At 37.4% G+C, this 21544-nt stretch overlaps 1 protein-coding gene across 1 annotated transcript; it reads left to right on the top strand.

The window, feature by feature from the left end:
* Positions 1 to 1429: 1429 nt before the first annotated feature.
* LOC144652969 (phospholipid-transporting ATPase VD-like) lies at positions 1430 to 21544 on the top strand. Its single transcript, XM_078512865.1, has 18 exons — positions 1430 to 1963; positions 5192 to 5393; positions 6858 to 6946; positions 7454 to 7560; positions 7938 to 8069; positions 8941 to 9080; positions 11587 to 11842; positions 12360 to 12436; positions 13601 to 14458; positions 15142 to 15372; positions 16109 to 16189; positions 16280 to 16537; positions 17187 to 17444; positions 17794 to 17994; positions 18354 to 18434; positions 19053 to 19157; positions 19672 to 19850; positions 20785 to 21544. Exons 1-18 carry the CDS (start codon positions 1587 to 1589, stop codon positions 20954 to 20956), a joined length of 3804 nt encoding a protein of 1267 aa, XP_078368991.1. The 5' UTR covers positions 1430 to 1586; the 3' UTR covers positions 20957 to 21544.

A 21544-nucleotide genomic window follows, 5' to 3' on the forward strand; every position in this document is an offset into this window, starting at 1 on the left:
CAATTCTGTTAAAAAAATTCTAGTGTGAAATAAGGTAAAAAAGAAATATGAAACTGCAACCACATCTTCCTAACCATGGTATTACGGGGGGGGAGTTTACAAGCAGTCAGCCAAAGTTAACTTATGATTTTTCTTTCTTACTTCTGCAGCTGTGTTCCAGTGAATGCGATTCTAGTGAAGTGGCTTGTAGCTAAACGACCCCAATTATCCCTTTGATTACTAGCCAGGTGTTTGTTTGTTTACTGGGAAGCAGAACAAAGAAAAGCGAGTGCCCCCCCCCCCCTCCAAAAAAAAAAAACTAACTGAATGTCTGTTGCCTGATAGCCTGCTTGAGTGCCTGTGTTCTTTTTGAGCACGCGTTTGGTTTTCGCGAAACATGCAAGACAGCCAAACCATCTCTTCCCTTTCAGGTTCCAAATACGCGCCCAAAACTACACATGTTCCTGCTACGCAGGCTGCTCGTGATAAAATCCCTATCCTGCAAGTGTTTTTTCTATGTCAAGCTTCATGTGAAGAAAGTAATTGCAGTTTTAATAAACACAAATATAACAACAACAAACTGTTTTAATTTCCCCAATGACATGGACGTACTTTGATGTTCAGTGTTCAATATTACAAGTCAGCCATATGATATTAGGTATACTGTAGTACAGATCGATGTACTCACAAAATTCAATAAGATTGTTTAATTAAGTTAGCCACATTACCAAAACACATCGCAGCAAAATTAATTACAGAAATCCAAATGCATCAGTTCACCAAGTCAAGAGTAGTTTTCAAATTTTAAGAGAGTCAAACTGCAGCTGAACAGTTCCTTCATTGTATAACACAGTTTAAAGACGTGACATCATGTATGAAATTAATGTTCTGTAAGAAAATCCACATCGCAATATGTTGAAAAGTTCACTCATCATTTTCAAAGTCCTTCGGGTTCTTTCTGTTTCGCTTACGGAAGTCTTCCATCGCCCAGGTGTAGAGTAATATTCCAGAAATAAAAGCCGGTAGCTGATAAGGTAACTGCGTCCTCACTCGTCTGGCCATGTTTGCAATACCCTTTGTGATCCCAGCAAAAGCGCGTTGCTCAAATGGAGACAATGAGTAAGTGACAATGTTCTTGCCTTTTGTTAAATTGCCAAATTTCCTGCCCATCGTAAGCCACGAACGCCAAACGGGGAAGAATACTCAGAAACAGTTGAGGCGATCTCGGCAATATCCAATATGGCGTTCACCAAGAGACGTAAAACAAGCGCGCTATGGGCCATGGGACTGTCCATGAGACAGTTGATTTACGAGACGATTACGCACAGTTCGGAAACGACCGTTAACTCCGAGCAATACCGAAAGCTACGGACAATTGACGATTACCACCGACATTCGATTTCATGATTGCGGGCTCGCGGGAAGTTGAGTTGTTGATCGATCAGATCGATCACGAATGTTCCGCTTTCAGTCGATGGACGCTCTCTGCACAGCTGAAAAGCTGTTTCATTCAAATATGGCTTTTCCGCCGTCATGTTGGCGGAGAATATTTCATAGGATGTAGTACTTCTCAGGTTTTCTTCTGCGGTTGTGTTTTAGCCTCCGACATGCAGCAGGAGGGAGGCAGTAAAGAAGACGAACGCTACCGGCTAGTTGTTCCAAAACATGCTCAAACAAAAGAACTTCTCGGTGACACTCACTCGAAGCACAACCGTACTAATGCCATCAAGACTACAAAATATTCACTGCTGTCCTTCATCCCAAAGAACTTATTCGAGCAGTTTCATCGCTTTGCGAACATTTATTTTCTGGCGATCGTTATTTTAAATCTTATCCCAGAAATTAATGCATTTGGGAAGTATATCGCCATGGCACCTTTGATTTTCGTTCTTTCCGTAACCGCAATCAAAGATTTGTTTGAAGATCGCAGGCGATACAAGTCAGATAAATCAGTAAACAACAGTATCTGCCATGTTTTTAACAGGTAAGAGTTATTTTTTAAATTTCATGAAAGCTTAGTTTAATTTTTTAAACATTATTTTCTTGGGGTCATTTGCATATTTTTATTAAGTCTACGTGTAATTCATTGCTCGACAAATCACTGGTTTAATAATTAAGCTTATAATGATGTTAAGTGATATTAACTTTCCTGTCAAATCCAGAAAAGCTGGTAAATTCAAAAGATAACTCAATGACGAAGCAAGCTTGTTGTCAATTTGATTTCACTACATCAACTTGAACTTCAAGATGTTTTCTTTATTTACACATTTACAGATGGAGACATTTCAAATTGTTAAGTAAACACAACTCTGCCCTCACTTAAGCTATAAATTTATTTTAATAAATGTTTAATGAATTGGGAAAGGATCGCCGTAAATGGGTTATAAAAAATCGATAAAAAAAGAAAGAAATGGCTTGAGCTTCCATGCTAATTTGTTCTGTCACTAGAATATTATTATATTAATAATAAAATTCATTCAAAATTCATTCCCATTGCCTGCAACTCAAGACTTAGCTTAAAAGTCTTTTGACCAGCACTAAGAAAAGTTTAACATTTCATTTGGACACATAGACAAATATATTTAAAAGACTCACTATCTTCCTGGGGGTAAAATTTTGACACCTATAGATTATAATAATTAAAAGTTGTTGTAAGAGCTTTTTGTTATCTAGGTAACATGTAGGGGTTATAAGTCATGGCCAAAATTGATGTTGATAACCTTTAGGGATGTACAATTTGCCTGGGAGGTCTGATTCAAAGTCAGAAAAAAAAAACATTGACAGATGTTGTATACATAGTTAGTAGAGGGGACTCTGCTAACTTTGATGTGTATATGAATGAAAACTTGAAGGAGTGTAATTCCACACATCCTTAAGAAGCACAGCTTCATGCATTCAAATTTAATCTGTGAATTCCATATTTGCTGGCTCACAATTTCAGACAGTCGATCTTTTTTAAGAAAGCTAATTTTATGAAAACTATTTGACATCAGTTAGACTTTTATTTCATTGTGTATTTATTACCTTTAAAATTGATGATTTATTTTCACTTAATTGGTAAATATGTTATCAGCTCTTGCCTCATGAGAAATGTGTTAAGCCTGGTTTCCATCTGATCGCATATGATCGCAAAATCAAAGAAATTTACTGAATGGTGTGGTCGCAGCGATCGCAGAGTGAACTGTTTCCATATGATCGCAGGCGATCGCAGAAGTGTTGAATGGTGTTGAATGATGGGATTGATTATTTTTTTTTTTTTTTTTTTTTTTTTTTTATTATTATTGCAACACACACACAAAAAAAAATACATCACAAAAAAGTAAACAATACACCTACTTACAGACTAATTGCATACAAAACTTAACATAAAATAACTTACACTTATTTTGCACTTGTCATGTAATATATACAAAGTAATACAAAGACAAATAAAGGGAAATATACACAGGAAATAAAGTAATATGAGGGCTATGCATTAGATTAATATTTCTGACATATTACAACTTTGTTATTATTCTTACTTTTTTTTTTTTTTTTTTTTTTTTTTTTAGTGCGAGCAAAGTTATCTATTTTTTTTAATTGTGCAATAAGATACCCGGAGAAAGTTATTCAGTCATTGTTTGAAAATGAGAGCAGTTTTCTAATTTCCATTGAACAGTGACTTTACTCACGAATTCATTGACAGAGAGTTTTTTCTCCAGACATTTAGAAGCATAGATATATTGTTTGGCCAAGATGATGAGGAAGTCTAATCTGCGCTTTATGGGACTGGAAAGCCCTTCAGACAGATGCGATATGTCATGAAGAGCAATTTGTTTACTGGATAAAATGATCGGAGTATCTTGACAATGATTAAACCAAGATAAAATTTGTGAATAAAAGATTACAGAATCATTACAGTCAATAAAGGTATGTTCAATTGAGTCCAAACTAGAACAAAAAATACATTTGTCGTCGTTGGCTAGATGGTAACGTTTGAGTTCTTTCTTCGTAACAGTTATTCTATGCAAGAAACGAAAACCGAATTGACGCAGTTTGTTATCTTTAGTTGATCGGTATATTGCTTGAAACTTTTCACTCCAGTTAGTAAAATTTTCAGGAAATCTTTCCTGCCACTTTTGTACACCACTTGGAATAATAAAACTGTGATTGGTTACTAGTTGGTAATAATTTTTGCAGCGTGCTACAGCTAGGTTAATCGAGGTTTCAGTTGAGGAGATGAAAGCGGAGTTTGATGAGAGATCGCGTGAAGGTATTGATGTTTGTGCAGCTTTCCTTTTAAGATGAGATGAGATGGCTGCAATGAGCTGGAAATAATACATGTAATTTGTTGTAATGTTGAATTTATTACTAAACTCTTCGTAAGATAAGAAATTGCCATTAGGATTTAACACATCCTGCACAAAAACAACTCCACGTTCAAGCCATGATTTCCAAAATAAAGTAGCATTTTCTATAGTCATCGACTTGTTGTTCCAGATAATAAATTCACCATTTGGGAAAATGTTGGTTATGCTCTTGAGTTCTTGAAAGTATTGGAGAAGTTCTCGATAGAAGAGGGGCAGACCCTTATCTAACAGTGCCACATTATAATTGCATTTGAGGAGAAGCGGAAGGCCACCATAATTTCGGAAGTAGTAGTTCGGTATTGCCTTCCATTTATCACAAGAATGGGATTGATTATCAAAATCATGGGATATTTTTCAATTGCAATTTATCGCAATTGTGTTTCCATATTATCACAACGAGCGCGGACAGTCGCAGGCGACCGCAGACAATCTCAGGGAATAGTATGTGATCATGTGCAATTGATCGCAGATGATCACAGATGTATGTCTGGACCATATGATCGCAGATCGCAGAACCTACAATTCTGCAATCGTCTGCAAACCATTGTGATTGTCTGCAATAGTCTCAAGAGAAACAGATATCATTTCTCTTGAGTGAATCTCAGAACCATTTAGTGGAATATTTTTATATGTCAAGTGGTTGTTAGACCAACCAACCTCTAGACCGACCAAAGTATCAAACAGTATGAGTCTGGTTTCTGTCAAGATAATGTCTCAAGAGAATCAAGGTGCATCTGACAATGCAGTGGTAACTAATGTTTGAGTGGTACATGTACGTACTGTACTCATTTTTCAACTTGTAATAAGTTACAATATAAGTGTAGCTGCTTGTAATTTTATCCATTTCTTTTAATCTTTTGTAGAGAGGTTGAAGAATACCAGCCAATAGCATGGAAAAAAGTAACGGTTGGTGTTTTTGTCAAGCTTAGAAGTGATGAGAGTATCCCAGCAGATCTACTGCTGTTAAACACAAGCGATACCAACTCCATCTGCCACATTGAGACAGCCAACCTTGATGGAGAAACAAATCTGAAGCAAAGAGAAGTTGTGAAAGGACTGAATATGGTAATTAAAAAATAAAATAGGGAAATAGATGTTGTGGTTTAAGTTTATCTTTGGTTTAAAATTTTTCTAACCAGTTGATTTTTATTTTTCATTGTCTCAAATTCATTATCATTTAAGATAATTTTAAACAAAGGGAAATTAAAATCAAACTGGTTTGAAAAATTTTAAACCAAGGAAAAATCTGAACCACAACATAGAAAATACAATAAAAATAAATATTTTTCTGAACAGCAGGTAATGTTACTATAGATTTCAGATTTTTAGATTTTTTATTAGTTTACCCTATTTACACTATACCACAGTTGTAAAAGAAAAATAATGACATAAATAACACTTTAATTTAAACAGCTGAAATTTCACTGTCAGAGCGCTGTAGGGCTATAGCTATTACATTTACTCATTTTTCTGAACTTTCCAAAGGGTTTTAGTTATGTTATACTGACAACACTTCTGGGACTTTGACAACAGCCTCCTCAATAGGGGGTGGCTGCTTAATGGGTGGCCACTTAATAGGGGTTTTACTGTATTTTACGCATCACTACACAGTTGCAACATCCTGCTACAAAATCCAGCATACAGCAAGCTTTGGTGGCACAGACCTTTATTGGTCCAAGCACAGAATGACCTTATTTTGACTGTATGTTTCACTAACAGTGTGTTGGAGTTTGAAGAAAAATTGCATGCTAGCAGGGCTTGAAGTAACCTTGGAACTCCAGCTTGCCCTTCTAACGCGCAGTTTTCAAATTTTGTTTGTCACATGCTTGCCTAAGACCTAGTACCAGGGAGAGGGGTCCTGTGTTGCTTGTCTGAATTTAAAAATGTCTCGTGTAGCTGTCTTATCGCACCTCACATCCCTGTCAGAAATTGAAACTAGGTAATTTGCTTGCATTGTCTTTGTCAAAATTTAAGTTTTTTCACTGGGTAGGGAGGGGATAGGGGGGGTCATTTGGATCTCATGTTTTTATAACACAGCGACCAATAAATGACTTCAGCCTCATTATTGACCTTACTTGGTCTTCAAATAAATGTAAAAGTATACGATATGGCTGTTCTTTGCCTCTTATTTCTCCACCTTGATGGCACTGTAAGATTTTTGCTGAGAAGGGTTGTCTTTTGTCATAATTAAATTTTTATTTTATGTGCTGTCGCTACTTTTTGGGCCATGTCGCTTGTTTGAATTTACCATGGCAGGGCCTCTTGCCTTGGTTGCCTTTTTTGTGTTTTAGTCAGCAGGTAACTTGCTTAGGTCCTTGTCTATTGGGCAAGTGAGAATAAAACGTTACCAGGAGTACTTGCCTGGAAGGAAAATCTACTTGTCCCAGATGACCAGACGGGCCTTTTTTTGAAGCCCTGTGTTAGTAGTGTGAGGTGAAATGCATCCCATGGGAGTGAAAGGAACAGATGACGGTGGTGATGATTTGTTAGTAGAGTGTACCGTGACAGATGTTTCATTTTTTCTTATAGGAAAATGCCAGGTTTTCCCCTGGGCAATTTGTATATAAACTGAAGTGTGAAGTACCAAATAATCACATTCACAGATTTCATGGGACTTTGTAAGTGTATTGTGACTGATACTAAGAGTAGCTTTGAGACAAAATACATTGCTTATAATATTTTTCAAAGGCAGAATAAAAGTCCATTATGTATTGCATTTTTATTGCAAAATGCTCCGGTTTCAATAATTTTTGTAATTTTTCTTGCTTATTGTTGTGAAAATTATTTGTGGAAGTATGAACACTGAGATTACTGGTACCTTTAGTTTAACAGGTTACTTTAAAGATAAAGGCTTGTGGAATCGTGAAATAGAAAATAATGGATCAGAGTTTAGTAAAAGTTGAACAATAATATAATCAAAAGATATGTTCTCCTATGAAATGTTCTCCCATGTACAACAATGTAAATTATAAGAAAACTATTCACATTCCATTTACAGTACAATTTAGTTATAAAAGAATTCTTGATTAAAATATTAATCTGTGGAAATAGATGTAGCAGAAAACTAGAAAGCCATCATTGCTACGATTAACTGTCTTGGTTTAATTTTTCTTTTCCAAAATCAGAATAAGTGATGATGGTAGAGAGATTGCTGTTGGCAAGAACAATTTGCTGTTACGTGGCTGTATTATTCGTAACACAGACTGGGTAGAAGGAATGGTGGTTTATGCAGGTGAGTACATGTACATGTAGCTCTAATTACAATAAACTAGTAATAATCAGAGATTAGGGGAGTGTGTTTGACCCAAGATAGATACCACGGGGAAAAAGAAAGCCAGGCAGAGGCAACTAATGGCAAAGAGGATGCGTGAGAGAGGAAGCACATCATGCAATCTCTAACAGGAAAAATTGCATGATGGAAAAGAACATTGTCAGAATATAATGTACCAGAAATAGTGTAATAGTGGGGGAGGGGGAAATTGATGTACCCCCCAAGATGAGGGAGGATATACTCTAATGACAAGATGTTCTTTGTACATTAATTTAGGTTTAGAAAAGCCTTTGAATTCCTAGTTAACATGCAAATAAATTATTGTTGTTGTTTTAAAGGTCATGACACCAAAGCCCTGATGAATAACAGTGGTCCACGATACAAGCGCAGTAAGGTGGAGAGAGATCTGAACATGGATGTCGTTGCTTGTGTTATTATCCTCTTCATTCTTTGTTTCCTTGGAGGAGTTGGTAAATAATCTTTATTCTCTCCATATCCGACTATTGATACCATAATATTTTGATAGTAACCCCCCTCCCTCCCCTCTAAAAATAAGCCAGCCCCATATCACAGATGCAAAAGGTCCTTTCAATAATAAGCCGTGTGCTTAGATTTAGCTCTAAGTCAGCATACGATCCTAGGGCTCATCCTAGGGCCGGGGCTTAGCCTGCAGGTTTCAGTAGCATTAAGCAACTTAGAGTTTATGCTCCCCCTTGGATGGGATGTTAGTCCACTGCAGGGTTATCCCCCAACATTAAATTCGCCAGTACTCATTATATACACCTGGGTGGAGAGAGCCACTATTAAAGTAAAGTGTCTTGACAAAGAACACAACACAATAACCCCGACCAGGGCTCAAACTTCGACCACTCGATCTGGAGTCCAGCGTTCTAACCATAAGGCCACTTGTTCTACCTAGATTTAACTCTTAAAGAAAGTTATAATTATAACATCTTCACTGGTTTTGTTTTCAGAATCTTTTAATTTGTCACATGCAATTCCTTAAGATTTTTTCTGTGGTATTAATATTCAGATTGGAGACACATAGCCTAATAGTTAGCAAGGGGTCCAGGTTCGAGCACTGGCCGGGGTCATTGTGTTGTGTTCTTGGGGAAGACACTTACAATGTAAATCTTGTAGTGCCTCTCTCCAACAAGGGGTATAAATGGGTACTGGCCATTGAATGCTTGGGGGAAATCCTGCAATGGACTAGCATCCCATCCAGGGCGGGAAGTAGATTGAAGGACCAACTGACAATCTTTTTGAATGATGGATTTTAATTTATGTCTCAGGTTTGTAATTGTAGAATTGTATTTGATGGCCACATGTTTAATTTCTCAGGATGTGGCTCCTGGACAAGCAGGAACGATTTCTTCAACAGACACTTCACACCTGGCTCTGACAGTTCTGGTGAGCCATTTTTAAGAGGACCATTGATGGAAGGTTTTATTAGATTCTGGACATTTGTCATTATTTTACAGGTTTGTGTCTAAAATATGACACTTAGGTAATTTTGCAGTGGCTCCTTGATATACATGTAACAAATCCCTTGTAATATTTAAGTCTTAGCTGGTACAATCAAGTCATCACTGTAAAATCTACAGAACATATCGCAAACCCGGCAGAGGTATTAAATAGATTAAGCCAAGCCTAAAAGTGGAGTTCCCTGGTTTTTTACTTTTAAGGTGGCCCGTGGGTATTTATGAGGCTGACAGTTCCCTTTTTTAAGCGCGTTTTAAAACGGGAAAACGTGAAGCGATTGCTAAGATTTTTGAGAATCTGAAAGAAAAATCCTTAAATTATATAAAATGATAAGCTTTATAGCGATCAAACACGATTTGTTTAAGTTATGAGCGATTTTCGGAAGCTTTCATTTATAATAAAATGCGATTATTTTTTAAATGCCACGGTGAATTTTTCTATAATTACCCCAAAAGTTGAAGTTTACTCACAACAACTTACAGGAAAATCCACTCCGTAGATTTCCTGAACGAGCGACATCTTTATTTTGCCTTTAAAAACTGTTGTGTTATGCGTCTGTCTTGACCGTCGCAATAAGTTTGATACTTATAATAACCCAGTACCAGCCAGTTTTGAGGCTGATGTCACCTTAATCTTGTGTGTAAAAGTTAGAACGATCGTGTATATACATCAAATGTTAGCAGTCAATAAAGATGGATGGTTTTCAGCCGAAATTTTGAAAATATCAAACAAATGACGTTATTTCACATTGCGAAAAATTTGTCGATTTGTTTTGCATTTTTTTTAAGCTGCAACTAGAACAGGATATTTTAAAGGCTTGTGCTAATTTTTAGCGTGTTCCTTTCATACGGTTTGAAGAATTTCGGTTGCAAAGTTAGGTACATTAATTTTGATTTCCAAGTTCTGGTCGCTTTGTAAACCCCGCATTTCGAATGAAGTTATACTGTTGTTTTCGAAGAGAGGTGTTACTTTCAAATTCCGCATGATCTTCTGTCACTTGGAAATAACACAGCCTGAAATAGTTACTACTAAAATGACAATTACCGTTCCTCCACATGTATTCCCTGACGGCAGAAGATCGTGCGGAATTTGGAAGTAACACCTCTCTTCGAACAACAACAGAATAACAGAATAACCTTTGCAATATCCTGTTCTATTTGCAGCTTTAAAAAAATTTGCAAAACAAATCGACAAATTTTTCGCAATTTGAAATAACGTCATTTGTTTGATATTTTCAAAAGTTCGGCTGAAAACCATCCATCTTTATTGACTGCTAACATTTTATGTATATACACGATCTTTTTAACTTTTACACACAAGATTAAGGTGACATCAGCCTCAAAACTGGCTGGTACTGGGTTATTATAAGTATCAAAATTATTGCGACGGTCAAGACAGACGCATAACACAACTGTTTTTAAAGGCAAAATAAAGATGTCGCTCGTTCAGGAAATCTACGGAGTGGATTTTCCTGTTAGTTGTTGTGAGTAAACTTCAACTGTTTGGCAGCGTTTTGAGGTAATTACAGAAAAATTCACCGTGGCATTTTAAAAATACCAGTAATCGCATTTTATTAAAAACGAAGGCTTCCGAAAATTGCTCATAACTTAAACAAATCGTGTTTGATCGCCATAAAATTTATCAATTTATATAATTTAAGCATTATTCTTTCAGATTCTAAAAAATCTAAGCAATCGCTTCACGTTTTCCCGTTTTAAAACGCGCTTAAAAAAGGGAACTGTCAGACTCATAAATACCCGCGGGCCACCTTAAATCTAAATTTACTGACCATAACCAGAAAAAATTAGGTGTGCAATCCAATGGAAAATCATTAAGTGGTCAGTGGTCAACTTAAAAAAATTCACATGACCTTGATGAGCTCTACACCTGAGCCCGTGATATGGTCATGTTTTACTGGCCAGCAGTTACCTTGTTTTGACAGCTGCATGTTAATTGACCATAACATGGATCTCCAATATCACAGATGTTATAGCAACATTAACTTATTTCTGTTGCTTTTTTTTTAAACGGGATCCCAGTAAGGCCCTTGAGCTAAGTAAATCTCAAATTTGACCCTCCATGGAAAAACAAGGAAAGACCAGTTGAGTTTGAAAGAATTTATAAGCGTCTTAACAGTCTCATGGTTGTAGTGATTTTTTTTTTTGTATTTTGTTTAATTTTTTTCAATAAAGCTTTACATAAAAGGAACACAGAAAAGCAGAAAGTACAGAACAAATAATTTAAAGACAAAAAGGAAATAACAAAGTGTTAAGTTTACAAAACATACAATTTACCATAAAAATAGGATTAATAAAATTACCAAAAGATGGGTTACAAAATATAATAACAATGTTTACAAAGGTCAAAAGAAGCCTAAATATGTTACAGTAGTATATGAATTGTCACTGCAAAAAGGAATTCATATAAATAATTGAATATTCTATACCATGAAGTTTCTTTTATAGTAAGAAACACAATTTTTATGATGTTCTTGTCTATCTTTAGGTCCTTATACCAATCTCCCTCTATGTCTCTATGGAAGTTGTCAAGTTATTCCAAGTTTATTTCATCTCTAATGATCTGGAGCTGTATTATGCTGAAATGGATCAGCCAATCCTATGCCGTGCACTCAATATTAATGAGGATTTAGGACAAATTAAATATGTGTTCTCAGACAAGACAGGAACTTTGACTGAAAACAAAATGGTCTTCAAGAGGTGTACAATAGGTGGAAGGAACTTTTCTCACAAGGACAAACTTGGTAAGATTATGTAAGACAAAGTCAGCCCTGGTCAATAAAGGGGCATCTCCCCAATGCACCCTGCCCTTTGACCCAATTTAATGCATCAGAAATGACACAATTTTGTCACAGCATAGTTACCAGCATTATCAACAAGAAGTTGCACTCTGTATATGTTTGTTTGTGTGGGAGCCAGCTGAATTGTTGTCCAGTTCCAAATATTTTGACTTGTTTGGTTTCTGTGCTGCCCTACCTTGGGTCAAACTGTCCTCATTGTCACTGTTTGTCATTACTTTCCTGTCAAGATTGCCAGTTCATTGTCTGACTTTTTCAAACAAGTTCATGTTTGCACAAGTTTTCAATCCATGTTTCTTTTTTTACATTTGTGTGAGTGTGGGCCCTGTCCATTCACTGGCAGAAGATTGGTGATTGTCCCAGTTGTACACATCTGGTCATTTGACATGTATATGCATGGTAGATTTCTTTAAATAAGTGTCCTCTTTGTAATAAAATAAAAAAATGTTTTTTTGTTCTAAAGGATTAGATGCTGTAGATGCCAAACCATTATCATCAGCTGCAGATCAGATGTATCATCAAATATCCGATGAGTCAAAAGTGAGTAAAATATGAAAATGAACTGTTTTCTTTTTAACGATTACTTCATCGCTTTATGCCGTCACACGATCAGCAGGATCTGTTTGGCACAATCGAACAGAAGTCAAGTTTAACTTAACAAGAAATCGCCAGGTAAAATACAAAAGCAAAATACTCCTGTGCAGTTAGAATGGAACACTACAATGTATAAACAAAAGAGACTAATTTTTATGATGGGATCTACTAGATTTAGAAGACAGAGATTTCTAATTCTTATAATATCACAGGGCTGCTGTAAGCAAGAGGCCGCTTGACCTTTCTCGCAGCTTAAAAGCTAGCTTGCGCCTATCATATGTCGTTTATCGGAAATTATGTAAGACCTCTTGTGAAACGTCATTGCTTCTGCATGCATTGCATGTCATTTATTTCTGTTGCTTGTGAAGCATTAGAGATTTAGAGAAACAGTGTACCACACAGAGGTTAACATACATGTAGCATAACTGTGCTAACAAAGAGAAGGAGAAGGCCCGAGCATTATAACTGCCAACTCAAACCTTAAAGCAATACCTTCTTGATATTTAGAAACTAATTTATGCTCCCTTCTTCCCTTTCCGCCTTCTTGACAAAGAGAAGTGGGTTCTTAATGAATGACAGTCATAAAATCAATTAGAGAAAATAGAAGTCTTATTATGGGCTATTTGCCACCTCCTTTATTCAACCAGCTCTGGGGGCAGAGAGAGAGACCCCTGGGAAAGAGTGGCCTTTAAGCGGCCTACTGCAAAATATTAAACATGAAATCAGGTTTACATTCTCATTAAAATCAAACTCATCTTCATGTGAACAGACGGTTTTGCACCTGGTGGTGTTTTAATAAAGAAGCAAAAAACAACTTGGAAAATGGCCACAGCAATTCATGAGAAAAGAGCAATCACAAGTTGAAGCAAAAGCCTGCAACGTGTGACAATTAGGGAAAAGTCACGTGACCCAATCAATGCTGATTGGCTTAAAAAAAATGTGAGTAATTGATAAGAGCATGCTGTAGGAGTTACTGTGCTAACAAAGCTCTAAGGTCTGTTGGGAGCCAAAATATAAATGATTAGAAAATTGCTGTAAGGGGTAATTAAAGGTGAAGACCCTGTTTGCTCAGTTAAGATCATTAACTCCTCCTTTGTTTTTTCCTTGTAGGGTGATGAAATTTACTGGGACAAAGAACTTGCAAAAGTAATAGATGCGAACAGCAGAGCGGGTTATCCCTGTGGACCACAGAGCTCATATCTGAAGGAGTTCTTTATACTACTAGCTATATGTAATACTGTGGTTGTAACAAGAAAGCCTTTAGAGACACAAAATGGCACAAGGTCAAGAACAGATGAAACAGATTTGCCTAACAGCCCAGACAGTAACCATGCCCCTTTAGATCTAGGCGAGTATGGGACTCTGAATAATCATCTTAGCCCTGATTATGGATCTATGCGTTCACAGTCAGGGGATTTAAATGAGGGACACTATAACTTGGGTGTGTCAGCAACACCTGTAAAACCATCACTTCAGAATTTATCTAAAAGACCCAAGAGCCCGTCATCTTTAATAGAACCTGCAGGCCTGCCTAATGTGGCAAATGAGGAGGTTATTTACGAGGCTGAATCACCTGACGAAGCAGCGCTTGTAAAAGCTGCCCATTTATATGGTTATAAACTGCTGTCACGCAGTCCCGACAAAGTGACATTGTATATTCCCGGCGAGGGGGAAGTAACGTATGAATTACTTCACGTGCTTCCGTTTGACTCTTCACGTAAGCGCATGTCAATTGTCGTACGCCGGCAGGATGATAGTAGTATTGTACTGTACTGTAAGGGAGCCGATTCAGCCGTGCTTCCAAAGCTTGAACGAGGCAATCAACAGTTCATGGCGGATGAAGTGGATGCTGGTGAAGGAGCATGGGCTGCTAGGCGTGAAAGCAGGGGTTCGTTAGTAGAAGAAACTGCATCTCATTTGGATCTTTATGCCAGAGATGGGCTCAGAACTCTATGTATGGCAAGAAGGGTAAGGGATTTAAAGTCGCAAAATTAATATAATTTAAAAGGATATTGGAAAAAAGGGCATCACTTTAAAGAACTGCTCAATAGCTTTCATTTGAAAGGTGTAAAGACGTAAAGGCTCACTTTGGTCAAGATCAAATTTGCGCGCAAGGCAACGCAATTCTTGCTGTTTACTGACTTCAAGTACTGAATTGCAGCGCGCACAGTAGCATCGAAATGGCTTTTTTGACAACTTCTGTGCACTTGCGACTAAACTTGCGTGTCCGTTTTGCCAGCCAACGCAAGTCTATCTACGCAAGTTCAACTTGCGAGTGCTTGCGTCCACTTGCGTTACCATTTGGCCAGGGTTTTAAAAGTTTGAACCACTTTGTGCAATAATACAACATAATAAAAGTACTACTCGACAGTTTTCGTATGAACGGTCACATGCCAAGGTTGCATTCGCAGGCTTAAAAGATAAAGCACGTTCTACTGCATAATAAACCGTCAGCACCACATGTATTCAAAGTTCCGCTCAACTGCTTTTGTTTGAATCGTTACACACTAGTGTTTCAAGTAGAGACGTCTAAGTTAATTTGTCTCTGGAAGTAAAAGGGTTAGCAAGAGGGGCAAGCTTTCATTTCAAATCAAGTAGAGGTCGAAGTAGTTTGTGCTAGGACATGAGAACTATCTTTCCTATTCTTTCAGGATTTATCAGTTGGTGATTACGAAGAATGGCTAGAACAACACAGGCATGCTGAAACAGCGCTTCACGACCGAGAAAGGCTCCTTCACGTGTCGGCCCATAAACTGGAGTGTAATATGGAACTTCTTGGTGCCACCGGCATTGAGGACCGCTTACAAGATGGTGTCCCTGAGACCATTGCTAGATTACGTGAGGGAGGCCTAAAAGTATGGGTCCTCACAGGAGATAAGCAGGTGATTGAACGGAGAAATAGTAAACTTTAATGTGGCTAACTGAAAATAAGGCAAGGTTAAACTCGGTAATATTTTCGCTTCTCCCCCTTTGGGGGGCGTTTTTGTGTTTTTTATTTTGTTTTTTTTTTTTTTTTTTTTTTTTTTTTCCCCCCCCCCTTTCTCTTTTTTTTTTTTTTTTTTTTTTTTCTTTCTCGCCCCATCCCCACACCCCCCCCCCATCCCTTCATAAAACATTGTGAAGACTAGCTCGTACAATGTCGCATTTTATAGTAGAAGTTCGCTATTCAAGTTAATTCTACTGGTAATTTGAGACAAGTGTTTTTGGTATTAACGTTATTTGTCATTGGCGTATGCTATAATAGGCTACTTTAATTACGCTGCAGCACGGTTGTGCATTTTGTAAAACAGTCACCACACACAGGAAAACGCCATCGAAAGGAAACAGCATTTGATGGAATATGTTTGTTTATTACGTCAACTCTCTTTAAAACGGACACCATCGGGACCGGCCCCCGTCTTTTGGGTTTTTTTGGGGTTTATTTAAAAAAATAAAAAAAAAAGGGAGGGGGAGCCCAGTCTTCTTTAATGTGTGAGAGAGTACATGTAATATTTTGCCCTCGATCCAAAGATAAGGATGTTATGTTACTTAATGTCTCAGAAACCTAGCCTAGGGACATTATAAATAAATAGGTTTTAAACAACTTTAGCTGACTCAATCTGTTATTTTCAATTTTAGGAAACAGCGATCAATATTGCGTATTCCTGCAGACTGCTGGACAATAGTATGCAGAAAGTTATTCTAAACGCAAAATCCAAGGTAAATATGCATTGTTCTCCTATAAAACATGTTCTATGCCTCTGTCCCACTCCCCATAACAACGTCGTTTTTATTTTTTTTTTTCGGCAGAATGAATGCAATGATCAAATCACATCTTGGCTTTCCCACTTCCAGTCTCATGAAGTAGTCAGCATCACCAGTGACAGTTCCTCTAACACTGTGTCAGGACACATAAATCCACCCCTCGCCGACGGTCAATCAATTGGATTGGTGATTGACGGCCGGACACTAATGTACGCATTAGAGGAACCTTTGAATGAGAAGTTCTTGGACTTAGCGAGACGTTGTCAGGCTGTTCTGTGTTGCAGAGCTACACCATTACAAAAGGTTAGTCCGGTTATGATGTTTTTGTTGGTAGTAACTTTGCTGAACTGTCCCTTGGCGGTCTGTCTGTCTGTTTTTTTTTTTGTTTTTTTTTTTGCTGGGCAAGATGATAAATTCCAGTTGTATCCAGGAGAAGGTGAATGGTTGCGCAATTTTGGGCTACAATATTCGCGACAACAAGTATTAAGGATTAAGTGTTGGGAGAAAAGGTCATGAAGTAAACTAACTCGGATGAAGAAATTCTTGCAAAGGGAAAATCTACTAAACTTTGGGAACGGATTGGGAAATTGTTTCTAGCCACGTTATATAAGTCCATCGCGGCCGAGCCTTAGCGGGATAAAATCTTCTCTTGACGTCACATTGTATAACAAGAAACATGTCTGTGTGGGTCGGCTTGAAAACCTTTCAGTGATTCCTCGATTGCTTAGCAGATAAAATTGTAACAATCTTGATGAAAAATTTGTCGCTGACATTTCAAGAATAAAATTTGGCTCGATGTTTCGAAAGACGACTTGCGTGTAAAGGTGTCTTAATGAAATGATTGTCATCCGACATTGTACATACCTGTACACCATTAACTTACTATTTGCCATTGTCTAATCTTAACACATTTTTGCCTTGCAACTGACAGTTTTTGCATTACATTTGTCAGTCCGCAGTTGTTCAGCTCGTCAGAAATGGACTGAAAACGATGACGTTAGCCATTGGTGACGGTGCTAATGACGTAAGCATGATACAAATGGCGGATGTAGGGATTGGTATCTCCGGTCAGGAAGGCATGCAGGCTGTCATGGCCAGCGACTTCGCTATTGGTCGGTTTAAATTCCTATCTCGTCTCCTATTGGTCCATGGGCACTGGTGCTATGATCGTATCTGCAAGATGTTTCTGTATTTCTTCTTCAAGAACGCAGTAAGTTCTTGTCGCTTTAGCGCTTGGTTTCGTTAAAAGTAGTTTTATTTTATTTTTTTCTGGACCTTCTAAGAAGCAATTGCAGATAGTGCATGAAAACACTACTAATTTGATGGCTGGAATAACTAGACCATATAAAAAAAGCAAAAGCATCTCATGCCAAATTGTATGTTAGTTTTGTTTGTAAGTTAACAACCAGGTAATTGTGTGACGTTTGGTCGAGATGTTTAATGTGACTCCGTTTACGACAATGTGGTGTTATAAATTCGAATGAAATCACTGTTTTAAGAATGAAGGGTTAAACCAAATGGAGTTTAATTTTAACCCAGTGTTTCTCTTTTCTTTTCAGATGTTTGTATTAGTCCTGTTCTGGTTCCAACTGTATAATGGTTTTTCTGGTTCGAACGCTATTGATGACATGTCACTGATTCTCTTCAATCTTGCGTTCACCGCGGTACCTCCAGTCATTTGTGGAATACTGGATAAAGATGTTCCTGATCCTATACTGAGCAGAAAGCCTGCTCTTTATAAATCAGGACAAAATAGCGAGGTAAACCACAAATGCATTGCATTTATGTTTTTTTTTACGGGTAGCTCATAGTTCAGTTTTATGACCTGGGTTTAAAATATTTTATTTGGTTGAACAAACAACAAAAGGGCCTGAAGTTGAGGTCCCCCTTTTGAGCGTGCATCCGGAAAACTAGCTCCAAGTATCGAGTTGCGTGTACCACACGCAGAACGAGCGAATGTGGCCAAACTGACAAACTGCTATTTTAGAGTTAACTAAATCCATTTAACAAAAAAATATATTATTGATAATTAGACTGAAATTTTTCTGTCCTGTCGCACTCGCAAGTTAACTTATTTGAAGATCTGTATGTTTGAAGTATGATCTCTTTTAATTTTCAGCTATATACGCGAAAGTTGTTCTGGTTGACCATTTTAGATGCCTTGTATGAAAGCTTGGTGATATTTTTTGCTGCCTTCTGGGTAAGTTATGTCAATAGGTTCGTTTTATGATCGAAGTTGTCCGTGCACAGGGGTGGATCCAAGATTTTTCTTAGGAGGGGGGGGGTGCACCACTAAGGAACGACGTAACTGACTTTTTTTTCTCAGAATCCCAATTGTGTTAGAGGGTCGCAGGTCATCTCGGGGGGGGGGGGGGGGGGGTGCGTACCCTCTGCACCCCTTAGACCCGCCCCTGCCGCGATGTCCGTATTGATTGTCCGTATTGCGAATTGAAGGAGATTTTGCCACGCAAGATTAGTCACTTTTTCGAATTAAAAAAGCACAAAAATAATATTTAATCAAGTTGCAAATGTCAGAAAAAGGTGATTAATAACCAGTTTAGATTGGGGAAAACGAGATGGATTACCATTGTCGACGAGCTGCCATGCGTAGAACCTAGGTAACAAATCATCAGCTGTTTATATTTCTAATGGCAGTTAATTTACCTGGTTAACTCATAAGTTGAGGTTTCGCTTATCTACCGACAAAGCTTAAGTGTTCATTTTAAAGCCAATCAGTCCCGACCATTGGTCTTGTAAAAGGTAAAACCAGAATGAAGGTCAGGTGATTATTTATCTGTGCATTTTGTATTCGTTGCAGGTGTACAATGGTAGTACAGCAGACATGAGAATGGTTGGAGTGACACTTCACCAGAGTTCAGTCATTGTTGCTAATTTGTTCTTAGCACTCGTTACAGCTCAGTGGGTAAGCAGAAATAACGACACTAGGCAAAAAAGACTACCTTTGTGCTTTATTCGTGAAACCGAATGAAGTGCAGGGTGAAAACTGCGTCTTAACTCTGGCGATTTCGGTACAGTGGAACCTTTTCTAACGGACACCTCCTTATACGGGCAGTTGACTCGGTCCGAAAGACACCCAAATTCATACAAACCCTACCCCTTGAATACAGACACCCTTTACTGTTCCTTTGGTCTCCGTGTTAAAGCGGTTCAACTGTGTCTGTCATGGGGAGAATCTGACTCATTAACAATTCAAGATGTTAAAAGAGAAGAAATCATAACCGTGCACAGCTTTTTTACGATTCTGTTTCTTCGTTTTTCTTAAAGTCTAGTTAAGTTTCTATTGAGAAGATGTATCGAACACTCGAGACAATGTTTCATCACTTTTCCAAACACGTCGAAGTTCCTCAAAACACTCTACTGCGCTTCCTATTTTTACTCTCTTCTCTGTTAATGGTGGTTAATTATTTTTTTTACAGACCATCATCCATCATGTGATTTTATGGGGCAGTATTATTCTCTCCTTCCTGTGGTACGCTATACTGGGCGCCTTAGGAAGCTTCCTCTGGGAAATGTACTATGTACCGTATGAAACCATGGCAACTATGGAGTTCTGGTCCGTCTGTGCAATAAGTGCGGTATTAGCCCTTCTTCCAAGGTAAAGTGGAACTGTCGAAATTGTTATAGTTTTCTTTATTTACTTCAGTGTTGGCTGATATTTTGCCTGTTGATGATTTCGCAAGGTACAATGTACATTATTATTTTATTATTTTTTAAATGCGCTTTAATTGCAAACAACACTTACAGGCTATTGACTTGAAAAGCAATGCAATGCATTACTACCTTATTTACACGATAACAATACACTTCAATCCTAACAATAACGCTATTACATTCCTTACATTACAATGTACAATACACTATGATTACGGTACTTTACATTACAATTCTAATTTCCTATTATTTTCTTTTTTTTTTTCGTCATTACCATCCTTTATTACCTAATTACTTAAATTACTTTTATTTTACCTGCTTACTTACACTGTACATTGATTTTTAATTCATTTATACTTTATAATAAACAAACAATACACATCCCTAAAGACTTACCCTTGCTTAGACTTGCTCTTTATTAAGGAAAATTAGCTTAGTCATTGTTTCATTTATTTGTGTTGAAACTTATGGGATGTACATTTAGCTTATAGGAGGTACGTCATTGATTGAAAAGTTTCGTCTGAATTACTTCCTTTAGGTTTCTTTACCGTAGTTAAAACTATTGTTTTGAGTCTTGTTATACTATAGTTTGGAGAGTTACCTCGGGGTTGGAGAAACACCCTGCCAATGACGTTTAACGTTTCCAATGAAGTTATATGGTGTATAAGGAAACTTAAATGATTTATACACCGTGTAAGAATAAACAAATGCAAATAAGAACACCGTTTAAATCCTCAGCAGGCGTAGAAGTTGTTCTCTTTCTTAAAGTTATGACTGTGTGTCCGTTTCATTGCTAACGTGTATAATTATCATTAATTATTTGCTCAGTCTGTACAATACAAGCAAGGCTAACATCTCATTTTCTTCCCTCCCCACAGGGCTGTGATTATGGTAGCTCGACACACGATCTGGCCGACAGAAATTCACAAGGCTCAGTTACATTCAAAACAACGTGAAGACACACGAGGAGGCGACACACGTAGGAGTAGAACAACATACGTGGAACAAAGTCCTGAAATAAAGAGGACGGGTCTGTCTGTCTCCCTGTAACGTGATCTGTAGATTAGCGACTTTCTTCTGATTTTCTTCATCTGTGCAAGTGCTGTGCAAGTTGCTGGAATATGGGACATATTTATTTTTTAAGTGCGATATAACACACCCAGAACAGCAAGAAGACAACCGTGAAAAGACAAAGAGAATGTATGGCAAACAATGTGGACGAAATGAAATGGATTGTAAAGCTTTTAACTTGTTTACTATAAATATTTATCAGTATATTGATTTCAGATTTCTTCAGTTGAACAACTTCTGTCTTCTCGTTAGGTTAGCTCGCTTTTATTTTGATGTTTTAATTAGATCCAGCTAACCAAACTATATATTACACTTCAACACGGCCTGCATGTAAACACCGAGATATTTGTTTCGACTTGTTTATCTAATTGCATTTGTCATTTAATTCACTGTATCTCTTTGGAAAAATATATATAGATAAAGAAATAGATTTAAATTTAGTTATCGTAAAACTCGGCCTCACGAGACGCTAAGAAATGAAAACATGAAAGTATATATGAAAGAAAATTTAAATAGTCTCAAACTTGTTGGGAAATTAAAGCGAACACTTTAAACACTTTAAAGCAA

The sequence above is a fragment of the Oculina patagonica genome, chromosome 5 (assembly GCF_052425735.1).
Source record: "Oculina patagonica isolate OP01 chromosome 5, crgOcupat, whole genome shotgun sequence".
NCBI classification, from domain to species: domain Eukaryota; kingdom Metazoa; phylum Cnidaria; class Anthozoa; order Scleractinia; family Oculinidae; genus Oculina; species Oculina patagonica.